This window comes from Alosa pseudoharengus, unplaced genomic scaffold, assembly GCF_046254945.1.
Source record: "Alosa pseudoharengus isolate Yale_2024_CS ecotype anadromous, Long Island Sound unplaced genomic scaffold, YU_APseudo_1.1 YU_APseudo_1.1_scf_11, whole genome shotgun sequence".
Taxonomy (NCBI): domain Eukaryota; kingdom Metazoa; phylum Chordata; class Actinopteri; order Clupeiformes; family Clupeidae; genus Alosa; species Alosa pseudoharengus.
This window is the reverse complement of record NW_027468576.1, coordinates 39,924,427-39,941,926: the sequence shown is the minus strand read 5'-3', so window position 1 is coordinate 39,941,926 and position 17,500 is coordinate 39,924,427. Positions and strand designations below refer to the sequence as shown.

The 17,500-nt window shown below is 46.1% G+C and overlaps 3 protein-coding genes across 5 annotated transcripts in view; 2 read left to right on the top strand and 1 right to left on the bottom strand.

Moving 5' to 3' along the window:
* reep6 (receptor accessory protein 6) overlaps positions 1 to 1,430 on the top strand; it is an 8,549-nt gene extending 7,119 nt beyond the window's left edge. For both annotated transcript variants that reach the window (XM_076279161.1, XM_076279160.1), the window contains one exon: positions 751 to 1,430. In XM_076279161.1, coding sequence (XP_076135276.1) covers positions 751 to 818 — 68 coding nt within the window. In that variant the 3' untranslated portion in view covers positions 819 to 1,430. The remainder of the gene's footprint in view (positions 1 to 750) is intronic.
* Positions 1,431 to 2,918: 1,488 nt separating this feature from the next.
* cunh19orf25 (chromosome unknown C19orf25 homolog) lies at positions 2,919 to 6,236 on the top strand. 2 transcript variants are annotated; one of them, XM_076277720.1, is made up of 4 exons: positions 2,919 to 3,163; positions 3,433 to 3,576; positions 3,938 to 3,997; positions 5,873 to 6,236. In XM_076277720.1, the coding sequence occupies exons 2-4, from the start codon at positions 3,441 to 3,443 to the stop codon at positions 6,085 to 6,087; spliced, it is 411 nt and encodes a 136-aa protein (XP_076133835.1). In that variant the 5' UTR covers positions 2,919 to 3,163; positions 3,433 to 3,440; the 3' UTR covers positions 6,088 to 6,236. The 2 variants fall into 2 exon arrangements, with proteins under 2 accessions (XP_076133835.1, XP_076133836.1); XM_076277721.1 differs by lacking the exon at positions 3,938 to 3,997 and having other exon boundaries at positions 2,924 to 3,163.
* Positions 6,237 to 9,251: 3,015 nt separating this feature from the next.
* Positions 9,252 to 17,500, bottom strand: part of apc2 (APC regulator of WNT signaling pathway 2) — a 25,905-nt gene continuing 17,656 nt past the window's right edge. Inside the window, exons 11-14 of the mRNA XM_076275500.1 lie at positions 17,093 to 17,170; positions 16,857 to 16,973; positions 16,116 to 16,330; positions 9,252 to 14,967 (exon numbers count right to left, since the gene is read on the bottom strand). Coding sequence (XP_076131615.1) covers positions 9,252 to 14,967; positions 16,116 to 16,330; positions 16,857 to 16,973; positions 17,093 to 17,170 — 6,126 coding nt within the window. The remainder of the gene's footprint in view (positions 14,968 to 16,115; positions 16,331 to 16,856; positions 16,974 to 17,092; positions 17,171 to 17,500) is intronic.

Genomic DNA, 17,500 nt, shown 5'->3' with positions numbered 1-17,500 from the left:
TGCTGTAGACTGAGCCCAGTATTGACTGACTGGTAAGTGTGTCCTGCTGTAGACTGAGCCCAGTATTGACTAACTGGTAAGTGTGTCCTGCTGTAGACTGAGCCCAGTATTGACTAACTGGTAAGTGTGTCCTGCTGTAGACTGAGCCCAGTATTGACTGACTGGTAAGTGTGTCCTGCTGTAGACTGAGCTCAGTATTGACTGACTGGTAAGTGTGTCCTGCTGTAGACTGAGCCCAGTATTGACTGACTGGTAAGTGTGTCCTGCTGTAGACTGAGCCCAGTATTGACTAACTGGTAAGTGTGTCCTGCTGTAGACTGAGTCCAGTATTGACTGACTGGTAAGTGTGTCCTGCTGTACTGTAGACTGAGCCCAGTATTGACTGACTGGTAAGTGTGTCCTGCTGTAGACTGAGTCCAGTATTGACTGACTGGTAAGTGTGTCCTGCTGTACTGTAGACTGAGCCCAGTATTGACTGACTGGTAAGTGTGTCCTGCTCTCTGTCACTCTCCTCTGTGTCCTCATCATCCCAGCGCTGTCTGGTAGAGATGGAAGCTGACCCCGGATAACATGGCATCTGGGTGCACTTTGTGTGTGTGGGTTTGCAAAAGGAAAAAGTTATTGTTCCTGGAGCATCCCTGTCCCTGGTTTACTGTAGTCCAGATGGGGGTGGACAGGGGGCAACCTGTGGCCTGGACAGATGAGAGTAGATCAGCTGATCTCTGATTTTTAATCTTCTGATCCTCCCAGGCTCAGCCGTAGACCGAGAGGAAGAGGAAGAAGATGAAGAGAAAGAAGATCATCTGAAGAGTCAGTGATTCACACCAAGAAGGAAGAGTGTTTCTCACGACCAACAGGTCATCTTCCTCCCTGGTCATCTTCATCATCGTGGAAAAAATCAACATGACACAAAGGGACCAGACATAATCGATAATGGACAGAAACATGCGCTAATGTCATTCAAAAGACTTGACAGGAATGTTGAACATTGAGGGAATTGAAATACTCACACACTCTGTTTTCACTTATTAGAATAGAATCCAAGCACTTACGGGCACTGCTCTACATTCTTAGAACAGAATCCAAGCACAGTTCTTTGGTTTTTTAGATATTATTTCACATAGTTTCCTCAAAATTGCATATTTCCTTCACATTTTGTGTTTGACATTGACTAACAGCTGACTATTAATCACAATAATTAATCAGTCATATCACATCAATTTGTGATAAACTTTTTGCCAATTCACTTTTGAGATTTTTGAGTTTTTTAATGTACGCTTTATATGCACTGTAATGGGGAAAATTAGTGCTAAAATTAGCCAAACAATGCAGTTTTTTTATTGTTCTTAGTTGCTTTAGAAGCCTATAGCCATTTAAGACTGGAAAGATCTTTGGTTTAATTTAAATAAAAGTGTGACGTTTACAACTTTCACCTTGTTGTGCAGCAGTCATATGCTATACAGCCATTTTGCACAAGGCCTACACAGTTGTAGCCTATAGGTTACACACACTGTTATGATGTCTGAAAATAGAGATAGATTAGAGGAGAATGTACAGAGACGTTGTAGCCTAAGTTAGTTTTTCAGCTCGATCAGATAATTCTATGAAACTCATAGACAACGTGTGATGAAATTTGCATGCAATCTTCTGTCAAAAGACAGAAAGCATTTTGTACAGACCGTTTATTAAGTTTTGTGCAAGAATTTACAACAACTAATGAACCAATTTTGCTACGAGGTGAAATACAAAGTAGTTAATGCATTGATACAGTAGGTGGTGCTACTCACGCAACAAACCCAATAGAAATATTTTTAGTTGTAACTTTACGACGAAGAAGAGAATTGCCAGGAAGAAGAATTCCGGGACGCAAGCAACAATAGGAGTCAAACTAAATGTCAAAGTAAAGCTTAAATGTTCCGTTTACAAATTCAGCTTGGCAAATAGCACAACATACTTGTAGCCTGCTGTGAAGTTGAACTAGGGGTATACTACGAAGCACATATCTAGGCTATGTAGACATATCGAGGCTTGACAAAGCCTTGACTCAGGGGTATACGTTAAGTGATACTACGATGTGCGCGTTCTCGGTGTTGGGATGACGTAGGCCAATCGTGAAACGTGGAGACGCACAAGACCGCCTCTAAAACAATTCCATCCGCATTCATGGGCGATAGCTTAATCTACACTACAGTAATTGTTTGTGTCTAACCTATAACATCAAATAAATCAATTGTCATCAGTTGTTGTATGGTATGCACGTCCACAGTGGGATATTTGCACGCACAGCACTATTAAAGCGCATTCGAGATCCAAAATGTTAGTAGAGGCGGAGCTCCACCTGTAAAATATATGACAGAATCCTACACTTGAGATAACTTTGTTTTTAACACAATTGATTGGTCAGTGGGGGTAGATCACACGATTTGAACATACCTCGCTAACCCACTAATCGAGATTCGTAGTATACCCCGATAAATAGTGTGTTGGTTATAATGCATCTGCAAACTTTAGCTGATCCATCTAGCAAATAACCATGAAATGATTAAGTGGCCTAGCTAGGTTTGTTGTAGGCTATTTCACCATTTATTTTAGCCAAATGTAGACCTATTTTCAACTCTCACTGAAGAAGGTGGAATAACTCATCGATATGATCGAATAGCCTATGTATTTTCTCTCGTAGTCAAAACTTTAGGCTAGATGCCATTTCCTAGAGCAGCAAATTACCCTTTTCAGCTGAAAATAACAAATAATATTTTGGATCAAATACAAGTTATTTTTATTTATTCATTTATTTATTTAACTTTTTACATTTTCATCTTTGGTAACAACTTGTTTACCGAGCATTGTTTTTCTTCATTCAACTTAGAATACTATTGAGTTTCGACTTTTATTTTGAAATACTTAATATTGTCGCCGGCTACACGCAGCAATGAAGAATACGACGTGTCCGCTTAAGGATGAACAGTTGTGTATTGCAAGGCCTTGTCCCTCAACAACTCTGTTATACATTCATTTGATTTGAGATTTGTGTTATATAGTTTAGCTAGGCTTATCTGTTAAAATAGTTGTCCTTTCCTGCAAGACGCTGTTTGAAAGTTATCACGGATGCTGGCGCAATTGATGGTGAATGAAGATGATGAATAGTTACCTCAGTCATCACCAGGTGAGTGCCATATTCATTCATTTGACTCAGCAACTAATAGTTTGGATATTCGCATATTAACTGAGTGGCATAATTGCCCACATCATAGCCTATGTTATCGGAACACCGCGCAGCCAGCAACGTACTGTCAATCACAAAGGCTGGCGTTTATGTAATGTGAATAGTCTTCTCCTGTTTGCAAACGTGTCTTATCTAGGCCACTGGTAATAGCCTGCTAGCTTTTATAGCTGTGTAGGCCTACATTAACAGTTGCCATTTGTTTGACACAGAGGAAAATATGAGTTCGAAGAGTAAAAAGCGAATAGTCGTGCCAAGCCGACCAGAGCCCCCTTCTATGGAGCAAATAGCAGAAGACATCAACCGAGCCTATCCGAACGACCCAGTCTTCACTGTTCTGCAAGACGAAAGTCAAGGTGAGCACATTGCATTTAGGTCTTTTAAAAGTTTCCTAGATCTTTAGTTGTGATCATACAGTGCTCTTCATTGCAGAAGCTTCTGTATGTAATTTCTGTAATGTGCAGCAATCAACTGAATACATCACAAACCACGTTTAGTCTAACTTAAGGAGATATGTTGCAATTGACAGTAATTTGGGAACGCCCTACCTTATCTGAGCAGAAACAAAGCTGTCGTTACTAGCTAATTGCGTGTGATGCTGCTGCATGTAGTACCTAGCTAGCACCTGGCTCAGGACTGCTTGGCAGCCACATGGCTGATGCAATAGCTGGCATGATGTATGGTCCGTTTTCTGAAACTAACCTTCTTCAATTCCAGGAAAGATAACAAGTGAAGTTATCAACCTAAACATTCCTGAGCATTCAGTAGCAGTAGCAGGTAAAATCTGTACTGCACTTGCCTTCTGTCCTGCACCACTTGCCTTCTGTCCTGCGCTACTGTCCTGCGCCACTTGCCTTCTGTCCTGCACCACTTGCCTTCTGTCCTGCACCACTGTCCTGCGCTACTTGCCTTCTGTCCTGCGCTACTGTCCTGCGCCACTTGCCTTCTGTCCTGCACCACTTGCCTTCTGTCCTGCACCACTGTCCTGCGCCACTTGCCTTCTGTCCTGCGCTACTGTCCTGCGCCACTTGCCTTCTGTCCTGCACCACTTGCCTTCTGTCCTGCACCACTGTCCTGCACCACTTGCCTTCTGTCCTGCACCACTTGCCTTCTGTCCTGCGCCACTTGCCTTCTGTCCTGCGCTACTGTCCTGCGCCACTTGCCTTCTGTCCTGCGCCACTTGCCTTCTGTCCTGCGCTACTGTCCTGCGCCACTTGCCTTCTGTCCTGCGCTACTTGCCTTCTGTCCCACACCACTGTCAAGAGTCTGAGGTCAAACACTGGGAAGTGACCTGCTGGACTAAGGACTTAGGCCTAGTCCACACGTACCAAACCGATCATTTTTTCCTCCGTCTTCCCTGGAACCGTATCAAGAATATTTGCGTCCAAACGGATCCATTTCAACACGACTCAACACGTTACTTCATATCCCAGGCCTATAGGTGGCACTGTTTCTTTACAGTAATTTACCAAAACTTTCACGCTGTAGGCTTTACAAACAGACAGAATAGGCTACGACGAAATGGCTAGTGCAAGGAAACCAGAATTGTTTGTGTGGACTGATGGTGAACTGTCAACTGTAGTCAACTGTAAAACTAATAAACTTTATTTTACGGTTTGTGAAGGGTGCTGTCCCGTCCTTTATTTGGCTAACGCAGTTAGGCCTACTAATCACCTTTACTTTATTTGGTTGTAGGATAGTCCGTGATTCACATTAGTTTTGGCTATCACTGCAATTAGGCTACTTAACGCAAGGCTTACCCAAGTTCTAGGCTATTCTGTCGCCACATTTATAATATTGCTATAAAACCTTCGTTAGTAACAGTCAATACTTTTGCCTGCATCAAATCGCGCATTCGGATTCAGTGTGCTACCATCGGCTTAACGTGAGTTCTAAGCGTCTTTGTATGCTTATATCTGATTTCACTCGACTGTGAATGCATGTATGTTGTAAGACATGTAAAATAAACGAATGACACTGGCACTACGCACAAATTAATGTAGCCTAAACTTACACCGCACTTTCCTAATAACTTAAGTTCTCTCGCGTCACTGACAGTAGCTAGAATGCATAAAAAAACACCGGGAAAAACAGTGTTCAGTCCACCAAGTCATAAGCTATTGGCGCTGCGCAGCACCAGTTGTGATATTTATACGGAGTGTAATTGTAGGTAATGTCATGTATGAAAACTAGTATTGTTAGGCAATACCATAAGTGCAAGTCCAGGGCAGCTGAGGTGTGGCGATGACATCATCGATACGCAAGCAGGATGTGCGGTTTCGCTGTCTAAACGAATTCAAACGGGCTACGGTTTCAGATTTCTCCACTCTGGGACCAGGTTTCAGAAAAGTGCGGTTTCGGGCAGTGCGTTTAAAGGATTCGTTTGGACGCTCGGCCAAGACGAAGCAAAACTTCTGCGTTTAACCTAAAAAGCGTCTCCGTGTGGACGGGCCCTAAGACACTCCATTAGATTTATCTACGTCCTTCTCAAGCCTGACCTGCATCAGAACATGATTTAAGGAAAACAAAAGTTGAAACTAAGCAGCCTGGTATAATTCTTGTTAACAGTGGTCATTGTTTGATGGATCACTGAACTGTATGACTGGTGATGATCATGATGACAATGTTGCTACTTCTTGTCCCCTGCGTTAGACGCTAAGCTGGGGTCCAGTTCCACTGAGGTGGAGATGATCTACCAGCAGAGTCGGCGGTTCCTGGAGCTGAACGACCGGCTGCAGGACGCACGAGGGGATCTGACGCGACGACGCGACGAGCTCCGTGCTGTGGGCGACGCGCTGGGCCACAGCATCGACGACGTCAAACAGAAAGCAGGAAGTCTGCCGTGCTTTGATGATCTAAGCACTTAACTTTTGCCATCTAGTTTATGATGATATTCTACTACACCATACTTTAAGGTCACATAACCTTTTGAATTAATATTGTATATAATTTTTGAACAGTGGAGCTGTTTTGTTTCAGTCTTGTTGATCATGTAATAAAGTGTATTTTAAAGTAATTTACTTGTCAAATAGATTGTGTTTTCATACATTGTGTTGGTATCAAGGATTTTACCCTACATTTTAGTGTTATCACCTTAAAGACCATATAAGAGTTCTCTTTAAAAGAAGCAATCAAATCACAGATTTGGCCACAAGGGCGCGCTAGTGGGTGAAATCCCTCCTTATATTTTAATATCCGGTGGTGTGTCTGTGTGTGTTGAAATACAGTAATGCCATTAGTGTGATTTGAAGATGGCTTTCCAAGCAAAGACTGGGCAGACACTGAATGCTTACTTACATTTGAGCTTTAATTTCGATGACCTAACGTAATGATATGAAAAACGGTAATGTATTGAAAAATGTAATGTAAAAAGAGAGAAATATGTAATGTAAAAATACCATAGAGAAATATTGACATGGCTCTGATGTCAGTGCGTACTGCATTACTTGTGTTTAGTTTTGATTTGAGGATATTTGCATCCTCTGGTGGAGGTCTTTCAGCACTAATGTTGGTGGTGTGTGTGTCCACGACAGTGGTCCAGACTGCGGGCAGATGTGGTGATGAAAATAGTCTTACTAACTCAATATATGTTTTGTAATTGGATTGGCAAAAAGTTAATTGTCTGATGCATTTTGCTATACTGGAAATTTAGCCTGGGAATAACCCTGGGCTACTGGAAATTAGCAATCTACAAGAGTTCTCTGGCTGAGCAGCCTGTGTTGTCTAAGCAAGGGAAGTTTCACTTTTAAACTGAACCACATTTTGCTGAACATTTTTGGCATTTGTTTTGATTAACCATACAGTGATTAGATTAGCCTTAGGAGCTAACGGAAATGGGAGGCTCTCAGTATGGACTTACTAATGAGGAGACACTACACTCCAAGAATCCTCCACAGAAATGCATGGGCTTAGTTCGTAACGCCAATGTGGCAGTTGTTTACATATATCCCGCCCCTTCCAGTACGCTTCCCCATTCACTGAATAGGAAAATAGCTGCCCGGTAACTGCCCAAAGCTTGTTAAAGATGGCCGCCCATTGGGGGGACTTGCCTATAAGGACTCCGCTCACAATAGGTACCTCAAAGCAATGCATTCAAAACACACCAGTAAGTCTTCCTCATCATCAGTGAAATCAGGCCACTGAAAGAACACATCTCCACTGGTTATAACATGAGAACATTTATTACGAGGCTTCTTGGCCAGCACAGGGTAATACCACTTCCAATTCTTTCAAAAACAATCCATGTTGACATCCGGCCCAACTCTTCCATGGTCACAGAAGTGCATCCAACAGCCCCTTACACACAAACATCATGGCCGTCATCTTTCTTTCACAATCATCTATACCAAACAGTTCCTCAATCCCAAATTCAGAAAAGTAGGCATGTGGGTTATATACATCACCTGTGGAGCAGAACAGACAGGGCAAACTGGAGATCTCAAGACAAATGAAACTAAAGCTTAGAATGCAAGACATGTATCAAGAAAACACAGCTGTGTGGACTTTGTAAGCATAAATAACCCTCAAAACTGACCTTTTCTGATTAAACAACAATACTGTTATTGTCCTCCACAAATCCTGACTTTTTTGATTAAACAACAAGACTGTTATCGTCCACAAATCCTGGTCTGCCAATTGTAAATGTACTGAGGAGGATAACTCAGTAAATGCATTTGGACTAATGGTGTTACTTCTACAGCAAATGCAATTATATGGTACAGCTTCTTTCTGCCCTTTTGACATTCCTCATGGCCTAGGTGGTGAACTCGCAGCTTCTCTTTGACCTTTTGACCCTCCTTGGGGCCTAGGTGGTGAACTCACATCTTCTGGGGAGACCCCAGTGGTGCTGCTTCACAGGAGTTTAGTGGAGCTTTCTCCCAGTGATGACTACACATGTTTTTTTGCTCTTAGGTAAAGTACTTACGCATACCTGAATCTAAAGGCAAACACACAATTATATTATCAAACGAAGCATTCAGTAAGCAGATATATTTATACACACTTCACTGGAACATGTGGTTACTGAGCCTGTAATGGAGCATCACATCGCTTCTCCAAAAATATGTGCCTGTCTTTTTCTGATGAAACCTTTCTCAGATTTCTCCATTTAGTTTAGTTTTTTATGTGAATAACTGCTGGGGGTTGGGAGAGTTCTGTTTAAGACCAGATTAAACAAGCGAGTCGTTGTTGATTGACAGCAGACTGCTGTGAAATATGGACTTCTGTGGAATTGCGTATGGTATAGTTTGCGGTTATCTTTACGTCACAGAGACGCTGCGGTTATCTTTACGTCACAGAGACGCTGTGGAACACAGGCACACATTTCTAGCTGTGCTGATTGTTTTACATGAGCTATTTGCAAATGGCTTTCCTGCAGTGTTTACAAAGTGAAGGCTGATTGTGGCAGATCTCGGGTGTCAGTAATGTGACAAAAGATTAAATATTTGTGAATACAAAGGAAATGCTGTACATTAACGCAGACATCCATGGTTTCTGTCTCATGTTGAAGTTCAACAGTCTTCTTCCAATACTCAGGGTTCAAGACAGGAGGCCCACAAGAGTTCAAAACAAGTCTCAATTCAGAGATTCAACTTGCTTGGTTTTGCATATTGTTTGTTTGAGTGCTGAAAGCCTAATTTCCCACCCAGTCAACCCACCCACCCATCCGAAGGATTATAGTCTGTCACAGAGCGTTTGTGTGGTTTGTGTTTATATGACACGCAAAGCAAAAGCAGTGGTATATGTACATGTACAAAAAAAGTAGAAAAATGCACCTTTTTCAGCATGGTTATCTCTTCAGGAATTATGCATATTACTTTAAGGACTGCAGCTACTGGGTGTACACATAGGATCTGGGGATGCCAGCGCCAGGGTCTTTGAAGGTGGATGGGCAAGCGGGAGGCAAGACAGGAGAAGTTCTACGTTATAGGAGGTCAAAATACTGATGCTTTCAATGAATCCACCTGAGTTGCAGCATCCGGAAACATAATATGGACCGAATTCTGAACACACTGAGACAGGGGCACAGCTATTAAGCTTCGACCTTTTCAGCTGGCTTCTCAGTGAGTGTTGAGGCTTGGCATTCCATGTCCTGCTGTGTGCAGGCAATGCGACTGGGGATGTAGTTGAATGGGGTGACTCGGGCGGCTTTGCTGGGGGAGCTGTGGCGGAAGTGGCCGACGCCACCGCTGTGTCCGTCTGAGAAGTTGAGAGATGACACTGTGCTGTGGCTTTTCAGGGAGCAATCAGAATCTCCGTCCTGCAGGTTGCCCGAGGACGCAATGCTGATCTTCCGAAGCTGGGCGAGTTTAGAGGCGTCCTCGGACATGCCTGGGCCATTTTCGATTGTTGGGGAGGTGCTCGAGTTTGTCTTGCTGGTGGACAAGTCCTCCGTCTGAACGATTGCGTCACTGGTCTTCCTGGACTTCAGCACGATGGTTGGCAGTTTACTTGGCAGTAGTGGCGGCATCGGTTTCTGCCCATTGGGTGAAGGCAACAGAGGCAGCGCAGTGGCCGGTAGTGTGCTCTTTAGGATCTGAGGCACGTCCTCATCACGGATCCTCCTCCAGGTGGTCCTGTCTGCGCCACGACTCCCTGCCCTCTGTGTCTTCTTCCTGGTGTCCTCATCGCTTTTGGCGCGGGCGCTGGAGTCGGAGGAAGAGGAACGCAGCGATGTTCGGCTGGTGACACGGCTGAGGACATTGATGCTCGGGGACGAGGCATGGCGCTTGAACGTTTCGCGGTCACGCTCACGCTTGATCGTCTCACGCTCACGCCTGAATGTCTCCCGGCCCGTGGGCTTCGGCGCTGGGATGTTCCTTCTTGGGATTCTACAAGGGCTCTCTGAGCTGGTTCTTCTGGCTGGGCGCTTCACCTCGAAGTCTCTGGAGTCGGTGGAGGTGGCCCTGGCTAGCGCGCTGCTCTGCCGCAGGAGGCCTTGCTCGGGGATAGCCCTCTGTCCTGGGCCCCGGCCCAGCCCTCTTCTCGGCCCCTGCACCACTGGCTTCAGCTCCTGGCACCGCGACGAGCAGAGGAAAACGGTGGAGGTGCCAGGACCGGTTCTGCGGGGTGAGGCATGCTGGGAAGTGGGCACGGAGCGAGAGCAAGACCCATCCCGTCTTAAGGTACTGGGTGACTCCTTGATGAAGGTCAGCTGTCGCAGGAAGCCGTTGCGGTCCGTCTCGCCTCCACTGGAATGGGATGACGTCATGCGCACTAGCTCGAAGCGGTTGGCAGGTGAGATTCTCTTTCCTGACACCTGGCTGTTCTGCCTGCTAATTGAAGTAGGCTGATTCGTCACCAGTGGAGAGATTGTCCTCGGTTGCTGTGCCTGAGTCTGCATGAACGGTATGCGGACGGGAGACTTGTGAGTTTTGCTGTTGACAGTCGATTTAGCGGGCTGATTTGCAAGTGATGTGTTTCCCTTTTTGCCTGGTGGACTAGACGCTGGAGTTGTGACCTTTTTCAGGGCAGGCTTACTGGGTTGTGTTGGAGAAGGAGAAAGCTTTTTCTGGGTCTGCCTTGATGGGGTAGAGCTTTGGGAAGATCCAGAACCGGATGATGAGCTCTTTGGTATTCTTGCAGGTGGAGTTGAGCTTCTCTTGGGCAGAGAGAACTCAGTGGAGTCACTGGGCCATCCAAGCCTGTGCAGACTACGAGATCTATGCTGAGCAAGGTTGGGATTCTTTACCGGTTTCTCTGTTTTCGGTGACACCTTCCTGGGAGGTGGGCGTTGTGAGAGGGTCGTCTCCTTCTTGGGTGTGTAGATCACCGTTCGGCCTCTGAAGACAACTGGCAAGTTTGAGACAGGCTTGCGTTGGGTGAAGTCAAGTGGGGTCCCTTGGTTTCTACCCTCTGACAGTTTCTTTGCATTCTTGTTGTCTTTGTTGTTCTTTCTGTCGGCCTTGGGGGTAAAGCTCGACGTCATAGACACACCAGACATGAACGACAGCACTGACTCCGACTCGGATGACTGCTCCTGAGACTTTGAGGCTTGCAGCTTTGTTACAATTGAATTAGCCCCCTCTTGTATTGCCCTCCACTCAACACTGTTGAGATCCGAGTCTTTATCAGACAACATGTCGTCGCTTTCCATCTCTTTCTCAGGTTTGCAGTCATCGGAAGCTTTTTGTTGGCCATTTCTCTGTTTCTGTTTCCGGTCAGACTTCCTCTTCCTCCCAGATTGCTTCTTCCTCTGTTTGGGCATTGCGGACGTGATGCACTTCAGCAGGAGATCGTCCTCAGAGTCCATACTGACAGAGCTGGGCGAGCTGTTCTCCTCATACTGGCTCTGGATGTGGGGAAGCTTGTTGTTACACTGAGCTTGATTAGACACCACGCTGTGTCGGTTTTTCATCCAGACCTGCTGCTTCTTCCCCTTGTGCTCTTCGAAGTCTGCATCGCTGAGGGAGCTCAGGGAGGAACTGAGAGAGTAACATGGTGGGGCTTCATTCATAATTAGATTCTGCTTGATCTTTTGGAAGCCCTTGAGCCTTGTCTGGGGACTGTCCTCACGCTTCCCTTTCATCCCTCCACGGGTTTTCATAGTTATCCTGTTGTTTGTATCGTTTATTTGTTTCAGTCCTGTTTGTGTCATCCTTGTTTCCTCTTTATCCAGTTGATCGTCATAGAAACAGTAGATGGCTTCCTCAGTTGGTGTTGGGTGTCGCATTGACTGAAATGCCACATTTTCCTGAGCATTCTCCCCGTAGAGAGACTTCTGGCTTTGATACATCTCTGCCCTTTGCATTCTGATGGGCAGATCTAACTGTGGCATGCTCCGCGAAAGGTTCTGCGCCTGCGTTTGGATGTTGGGTGCGGGTGACTGGGCTCGGTTGAATCTCTGCTGGGTCAGTCTGGCGGCCATTTCTTTGCTCTGCATGAGCAGTCTCTGGGTTGGGACGGCGTGCCTCATCCTGTTCATCTGAGCACCCGTCACTTCTGGTTGATTGGGCACCTTGTTAGGCTTGTGGAAGCGTGAAAAGATACGCAGCTCCTCAATGCGCTTGGCCTCTTGATCAATTAGCTCCCTCTTCTCCATGTTCCTGGCACGCCAGTCCTTGGCTGCCTTGGCCTTCATGGGGTACTGAAGGGTCTCGTCGCTCAAGGAAGTGGTGCTTGAGAAGTTAATTGCAGTACCCTCTGCTGAATCTGTGAAGGATGAATCATCGTGATAGATGTCCCTTTCACTCATTCCAGGCTTTCGCATGGCACACATCTGATTACTGTTGGGCAGTACCATGTACACGGGCAGTTGAATAGATCTTCTTCCTTGAGGGTTAAGCATCTGGTTGGACAGAGTAGACATCAGAGGTCTCACTTTCCTAAACCTGGAGGGCATTGCGGAGTTGATACACTCTTTGAGAATCTCTATATCATCATCTGAATTCCCTTCACTGTACCGCTCAGCTTGGTCGAGATAGCCTCGATCATCCCTTTCATCTCTCTGTCCATGGTGGGCATTGGGGTTGTTGTCTTGTTGCTGAAGTAGGGGAGTCAGTTTGAGCTCCACGTCCTTCTGTATGTAATGCTCATGAAGAGGTAGCGCACTCAGGCTGGAGGCACAGGAGAAGTTCTCGGTCGGTTTCTCCACAGTGAAGTAGATCATAGTGTCCAAGTCGGGAGGTAGGTTGAACCGTTCCTTGAAATCTGCGATCTCCATGAACTTCCTCAGGCTGCTCTCCCATTGGTTCCCCATCCCCATGTTCTGGGCCTCAGGGCCACCTGTCTCAGCACAGCATGGGGTTTTGCTGCGACTGGGAGGCATAGTCTGGCCAGGGCTGTCCGGGAGGTCACTTGGGCTCACGGTGCCACTAATCATCTCGCTGCAGGGATCGCTCAGGATGGAGCTGGCAATGGAGGGGGATTCAAAGCTGCCCAGAGAGCTGACAGAGCTACAGCGACTCATGACAAGGGGTGTCTCATGGATGTAATTGTCGGAGGAACTTGACGGAGTTTGGTCTTCGGGAATGATGGGGGAGACCTCCCTGAGGAAGACCTTCTCGCGATGCTTGGGGATTTCAATGGGGTCAGAGGGCAGGCTGCTGATGCTGGCGCTAGTTTTCTGGTCTGTCACGAGCATCTGGCTGTCGCTTAGATCATGCAACGTCTCATCCTCTTCCTCCCTCCTCCTCAGTTCCTCGTCATCCTCCACTTCGATGATTTCAAGGGACGAGTCACTCTCAAGCTCATTCTCGCTCTGACTCTGTCCATCCAGGGCGCCGTCGCCAGAGGACAGCGAAGAGAGGGAGCTGCAGCGTGAGAAGCATATGGGTGTGTTCTCCACTGAGTATTTCTGCACAGTCTCCATCTGCCCCAGAACTGGGCTTCTGGCTGCTACGATTGGAGAAAACTTGGTTATGCTTCCACCAGTCATCACTGTAGGCACCCAGGCTTGCCTTCTCATCGCCTGGGCTGCCTGGACATTGATAGTGTTCTTGGCAACCCCAAACTTGGCAACACTTTGTATGAGTGGGATGTGCTGATAGGAGGGGGACAGCTTAATGGTGGGCATGCTCACATCGGATGATACCTTGGTTGATGTAGTCGCTGGTGTGGACAGATAAGGCTCTTCAGCTTTCTCTGTCTCGGTGCTGCTTGGCTCTGACGTCTTCACTTCAGAATCTCGCTCTGGTATTTCATTTTTATTCATCTCTGTTGTGCCTTGCAGTGAATTATTGAGGATGTCATGGTGGGCCACCTTAAGCTCAAGCTTGTCTGGCCGCTTTTGCATTTGTGGTTTGGCCGCAGTGCGCACCTGGTCCTTGCTGCCACAGTAGCCATCACTGGTGCTGCCGCTGTTGAGGCTGTCGTTGGACAGGCTGCTGTGATTGGTCTTGAGGCGCAGCAGGGCGTGGGCTCGGCTCAGACGCTCTCTGTGTGCGAGGCTGCTGGTGTCGGAGAGCCGGCATGGCGAGCACGACTTGGCTCTGGCCTCGTGGAGTTCGTCAGAGCCGTACGGCCAGTCCACAAAGTGGTCCTCGGAGCTGAGACTGAAGCTGTCCTCTGAGGACGTGTGCATGGTAATGTCTTCCACCAGCTTGTCGATCTTTGCCACTGTGTTGGTGATCTTTTTCGCTAGCTTTTCCGCTGCCAAGGACACCTCATCGTCCGGGGGAGCGTGCTTCTTATCGTCCGTCAGGGGCAGCCCAACATCTCTCTCTGGTTCATTGTCTTTCTTCCGGGGCTGACCCTGGAGGAAGTTGGAATTGTTCAGGAACATGGATAGCATGGAGTATGTCCCTGTGTCCAGGCTGCTTGACACGTTTGGGGCCTCATCGTCGTCAAAGCAGCCAGAGTCAGAGGCATAGTCCTTCGCCAGGCTCTCAATGTGCCTCAGTGGTTTGTTAATACTTGGATGTTTGGGACTTTGCTTTTCAATGGAGTCAAATGTCTCTGCCAAGTGTTTGGCATCCAGCTCAGCCTCAAGTGCTTTCTGCTTCCTCATGTAGAGGGAGGGCATGCAGGAGCCGGGCGATATCACGGCCGTGTCCTTGTACTTCAGCGGCCGGTTGGCGAGGAGGTTCCTTAGCGCCGCGGCGCTTCCCATGGCGATCATCTTGTGCTTGGAGTGGATGAGGTTTCTGAGCATGCTCACTGCGCCCAGGTCCCACAGCAGCTCCTGGTCCTTGGGGCTGCGGGCAGAGAGGTTCCACAGGGTTCCGCAGGCGTTGCTCACTATGGTCAGACTGTGGGAACGCAGATGCTGTAGAAGGGTCTGCAGACAGTTGTGGTCCCTCAGGATTTGTCTGTGGGAAGAGAGAAGAAAGTATGGTATTGTACAAGTATAGAGGTAAAGTATTGTGTATAGTCTTGTGACACATGGCATTACACAAACCATTGATCTTCAGCAAATAGTGCTATTCTGAAATGTACTATACTATACTAGTATATTATGGAAAAAATGCAGATATTTAAATCGCAAACATTAGGGCTGTAACGGTACACCAACCTCACGATTCGGTTTGTATCACGATTTTTGACCCACGGTTCGATACGAATCTCAATTTTTTTTTTTTTTTTTTTGGGGGGGGGGGGGGGGGCTAGACATTTTATTAAATAACATTTTAATAGCCTCCCTTAGAACACCAGAGGATTACAACATAATATATCTATTATTTTATATCGTGATATACAAATATTTTTCTGAATGACTGATATTTATGACAGCACACTATGCAGATTAGCCTATAGCCTAGGCCTACTATTTTTTATTACAACTCTACCTCTTTAATTCAGCTGTCTGGTTGAAGCCTGGAAATATTGTAAACAAAGTAGCATAGTTGGCTAGCTTAGCCTATCATAGTCTACTGATTGGACTGTTCAGTTTCCCCATGTGTGTTTCAAGGTAATACTTGTTCTCCTTGGGACAGGCCCTTTTGGGAAACGTTGGTATTGAGATGATCAGTCAACTTCCATGCAAGAGTTTTAAACAAATATGTGCAGCATGCTAATGATGCTAAGCGGATTTAATAGTAATTTAGCTAGTCGTCTTCTATGCGTCCTTGCTTTCACGATTGTGAAGGTTTTATTTAAGTCGCGCGTGTTCATTGAGCAGGAGAGGGAGGGAGAGTGAGAGGGAGGGAGCGCGAGAGAGCGGGGAAGGAGAGGGGGTTTAGTTGCACACATAGTCTACAATGAAAGCAAGGAGAGGTATGAAATTATTATTTATTTATTTATTTGTTGACGTTCAACGTAGGCTACCGATAAGTAAAGCGGAAGATGTGGGTTGCTTTTGCAGCCGCGTAAGCTGCAAAGCACTGCGTGAAACACTAGAAAGGGTGTGTCGCGATTCTGCCTTTTCACACCGCGACACAGTATCGTGGATATGAATGTCACGATTTCGGTTTCGAATCGTATATCGTTACAGCCCTAGCAAACATATACCAAGCCATACCTGTAATCATCTCGGGTTGCAATGAGACTGGACACGTTGCGTAGGATGCCTCCGCCGCTCTCGATGATGGCGAGGGAGTTGGTCTGACACCTGTAGGTGAGGGTGCTGACCAGGAAGCCCAGAGCGCCGTCCACGGAACAGATGGACACCTTGTTCTCCTGGCTGTGAGCCGACAGGTTCCACAGCGCGCTGAGGATGCTCTTCAGAGTGGACTCCTACAGGACGGAGCAGAGGGATGACGTGTTGATCACTGAAGATGGTAAGTGTAGAATGGACTTAATAAGTGCCTCATCAGCACTTACTAAGTGTCCTACTTTGCTTGATACCCCTTTTATTACATTGGAGAGTAGCCAGTAAATTGACTTAGCATATGCCTATAATTTCTCAAATAATAGCATCTCATCAGCACCTTTTATAGATATTATAGCTTAATGTATGTGCGGTTCTGTGTTTGACATGGAACATATTGTTATACACATGTTACATATCCTCTTCTCTGTGTGTACTAAAAAGGTGCTATAGGCTAACTGGTTTAACCCAATTCCAGTGAATTCTGCTAAGCTTGGCTAATAGTGTCAGACAGGGTTAGATAGGGTTAGATAGGGGTTACTCTCAGGTAGGCTAACAGTGTCAGACAGGGTTACTCTTGGGTAGGCTAAGGGTCAGACAGGGTTATATAGGGTTACTCTCAGGTTACTCTTGGGTAGGCTAAGGGTTAGCCTGTGTGTGTGTTGTGTTTACCTTTGTGGCCTGAAGCGCACACGCCATCAGTGCTGCTACGCTGCCCACATCTCTGAGCGCTCGTTTGCTGTTGATATCTGCACGCCAGGACAGGTTCCGCAGGATGCTCGACACCACCTGAGGACAGACACAACTGTTTTCTTAGCATTCTGAAAAATACATACTAATATTGGAATATCGTGTTGCAGGAGTACACTTATAAAGTGCTGTTCTGAGTCCTTTCTTCTATTTTTTACCTGATGTAATTCCTCGCTGTCTGATGCAAGCTGTGCCACAATCGCCTGAAGACTGCTCTTCTTAGTACAAAGAGTGGCCTAGAAACAGTAGAAAACATACAGTGAAACTCCATCTGCCTCTAAAAATACCCCAGCCTGAGTACATTAATTAAAACTATGCTAAATGGCACACTTAATAACTGGATCTTTTTCAGAGAAACTTTTGAACACCTAAGCTGAACCAGAGCTTATTAATAGTAAGAGTCATTTCAGCTTTCAATGCCAAAGTATGTTCACACATACAAGGAAACTGGCTCCAGTTTATTGATGTTACTTATATAGACAATATACATATATACTTATACTTATGCATTACATACAATGTACATATATATATATATACAATGTACATGGACTACTGACAATGTC

What these genes read in the sequence shown, in the direction of transcription:
- cunh19orf25 (XM_076277720.1), top strand. Translation starts at nt 3,441, where the DNA reads ATGAGTTCGAAGAGTAAAAAGCGAATAGTCGTGCCAAGCCGACCAGAG. An exon ending in TCTGCAAGACGAAAGTCAAG is followed by an intron (nt 3,577 to 3,937) that starts GTGAGCACATTG and finishes CTTCAATTCCAG; the next exon opens with GAAAGATAACAAGTGAAGTT. An exon ending in GCATTCAGTAGCAGTAGCAG is followed by an intron (nt 3,998 to 5,872) that starts GTAAAATCTGTA and finishes CCCCTGCGTTAG; the next exon opens with ACGCTAAGCTGGGGTCCAGT.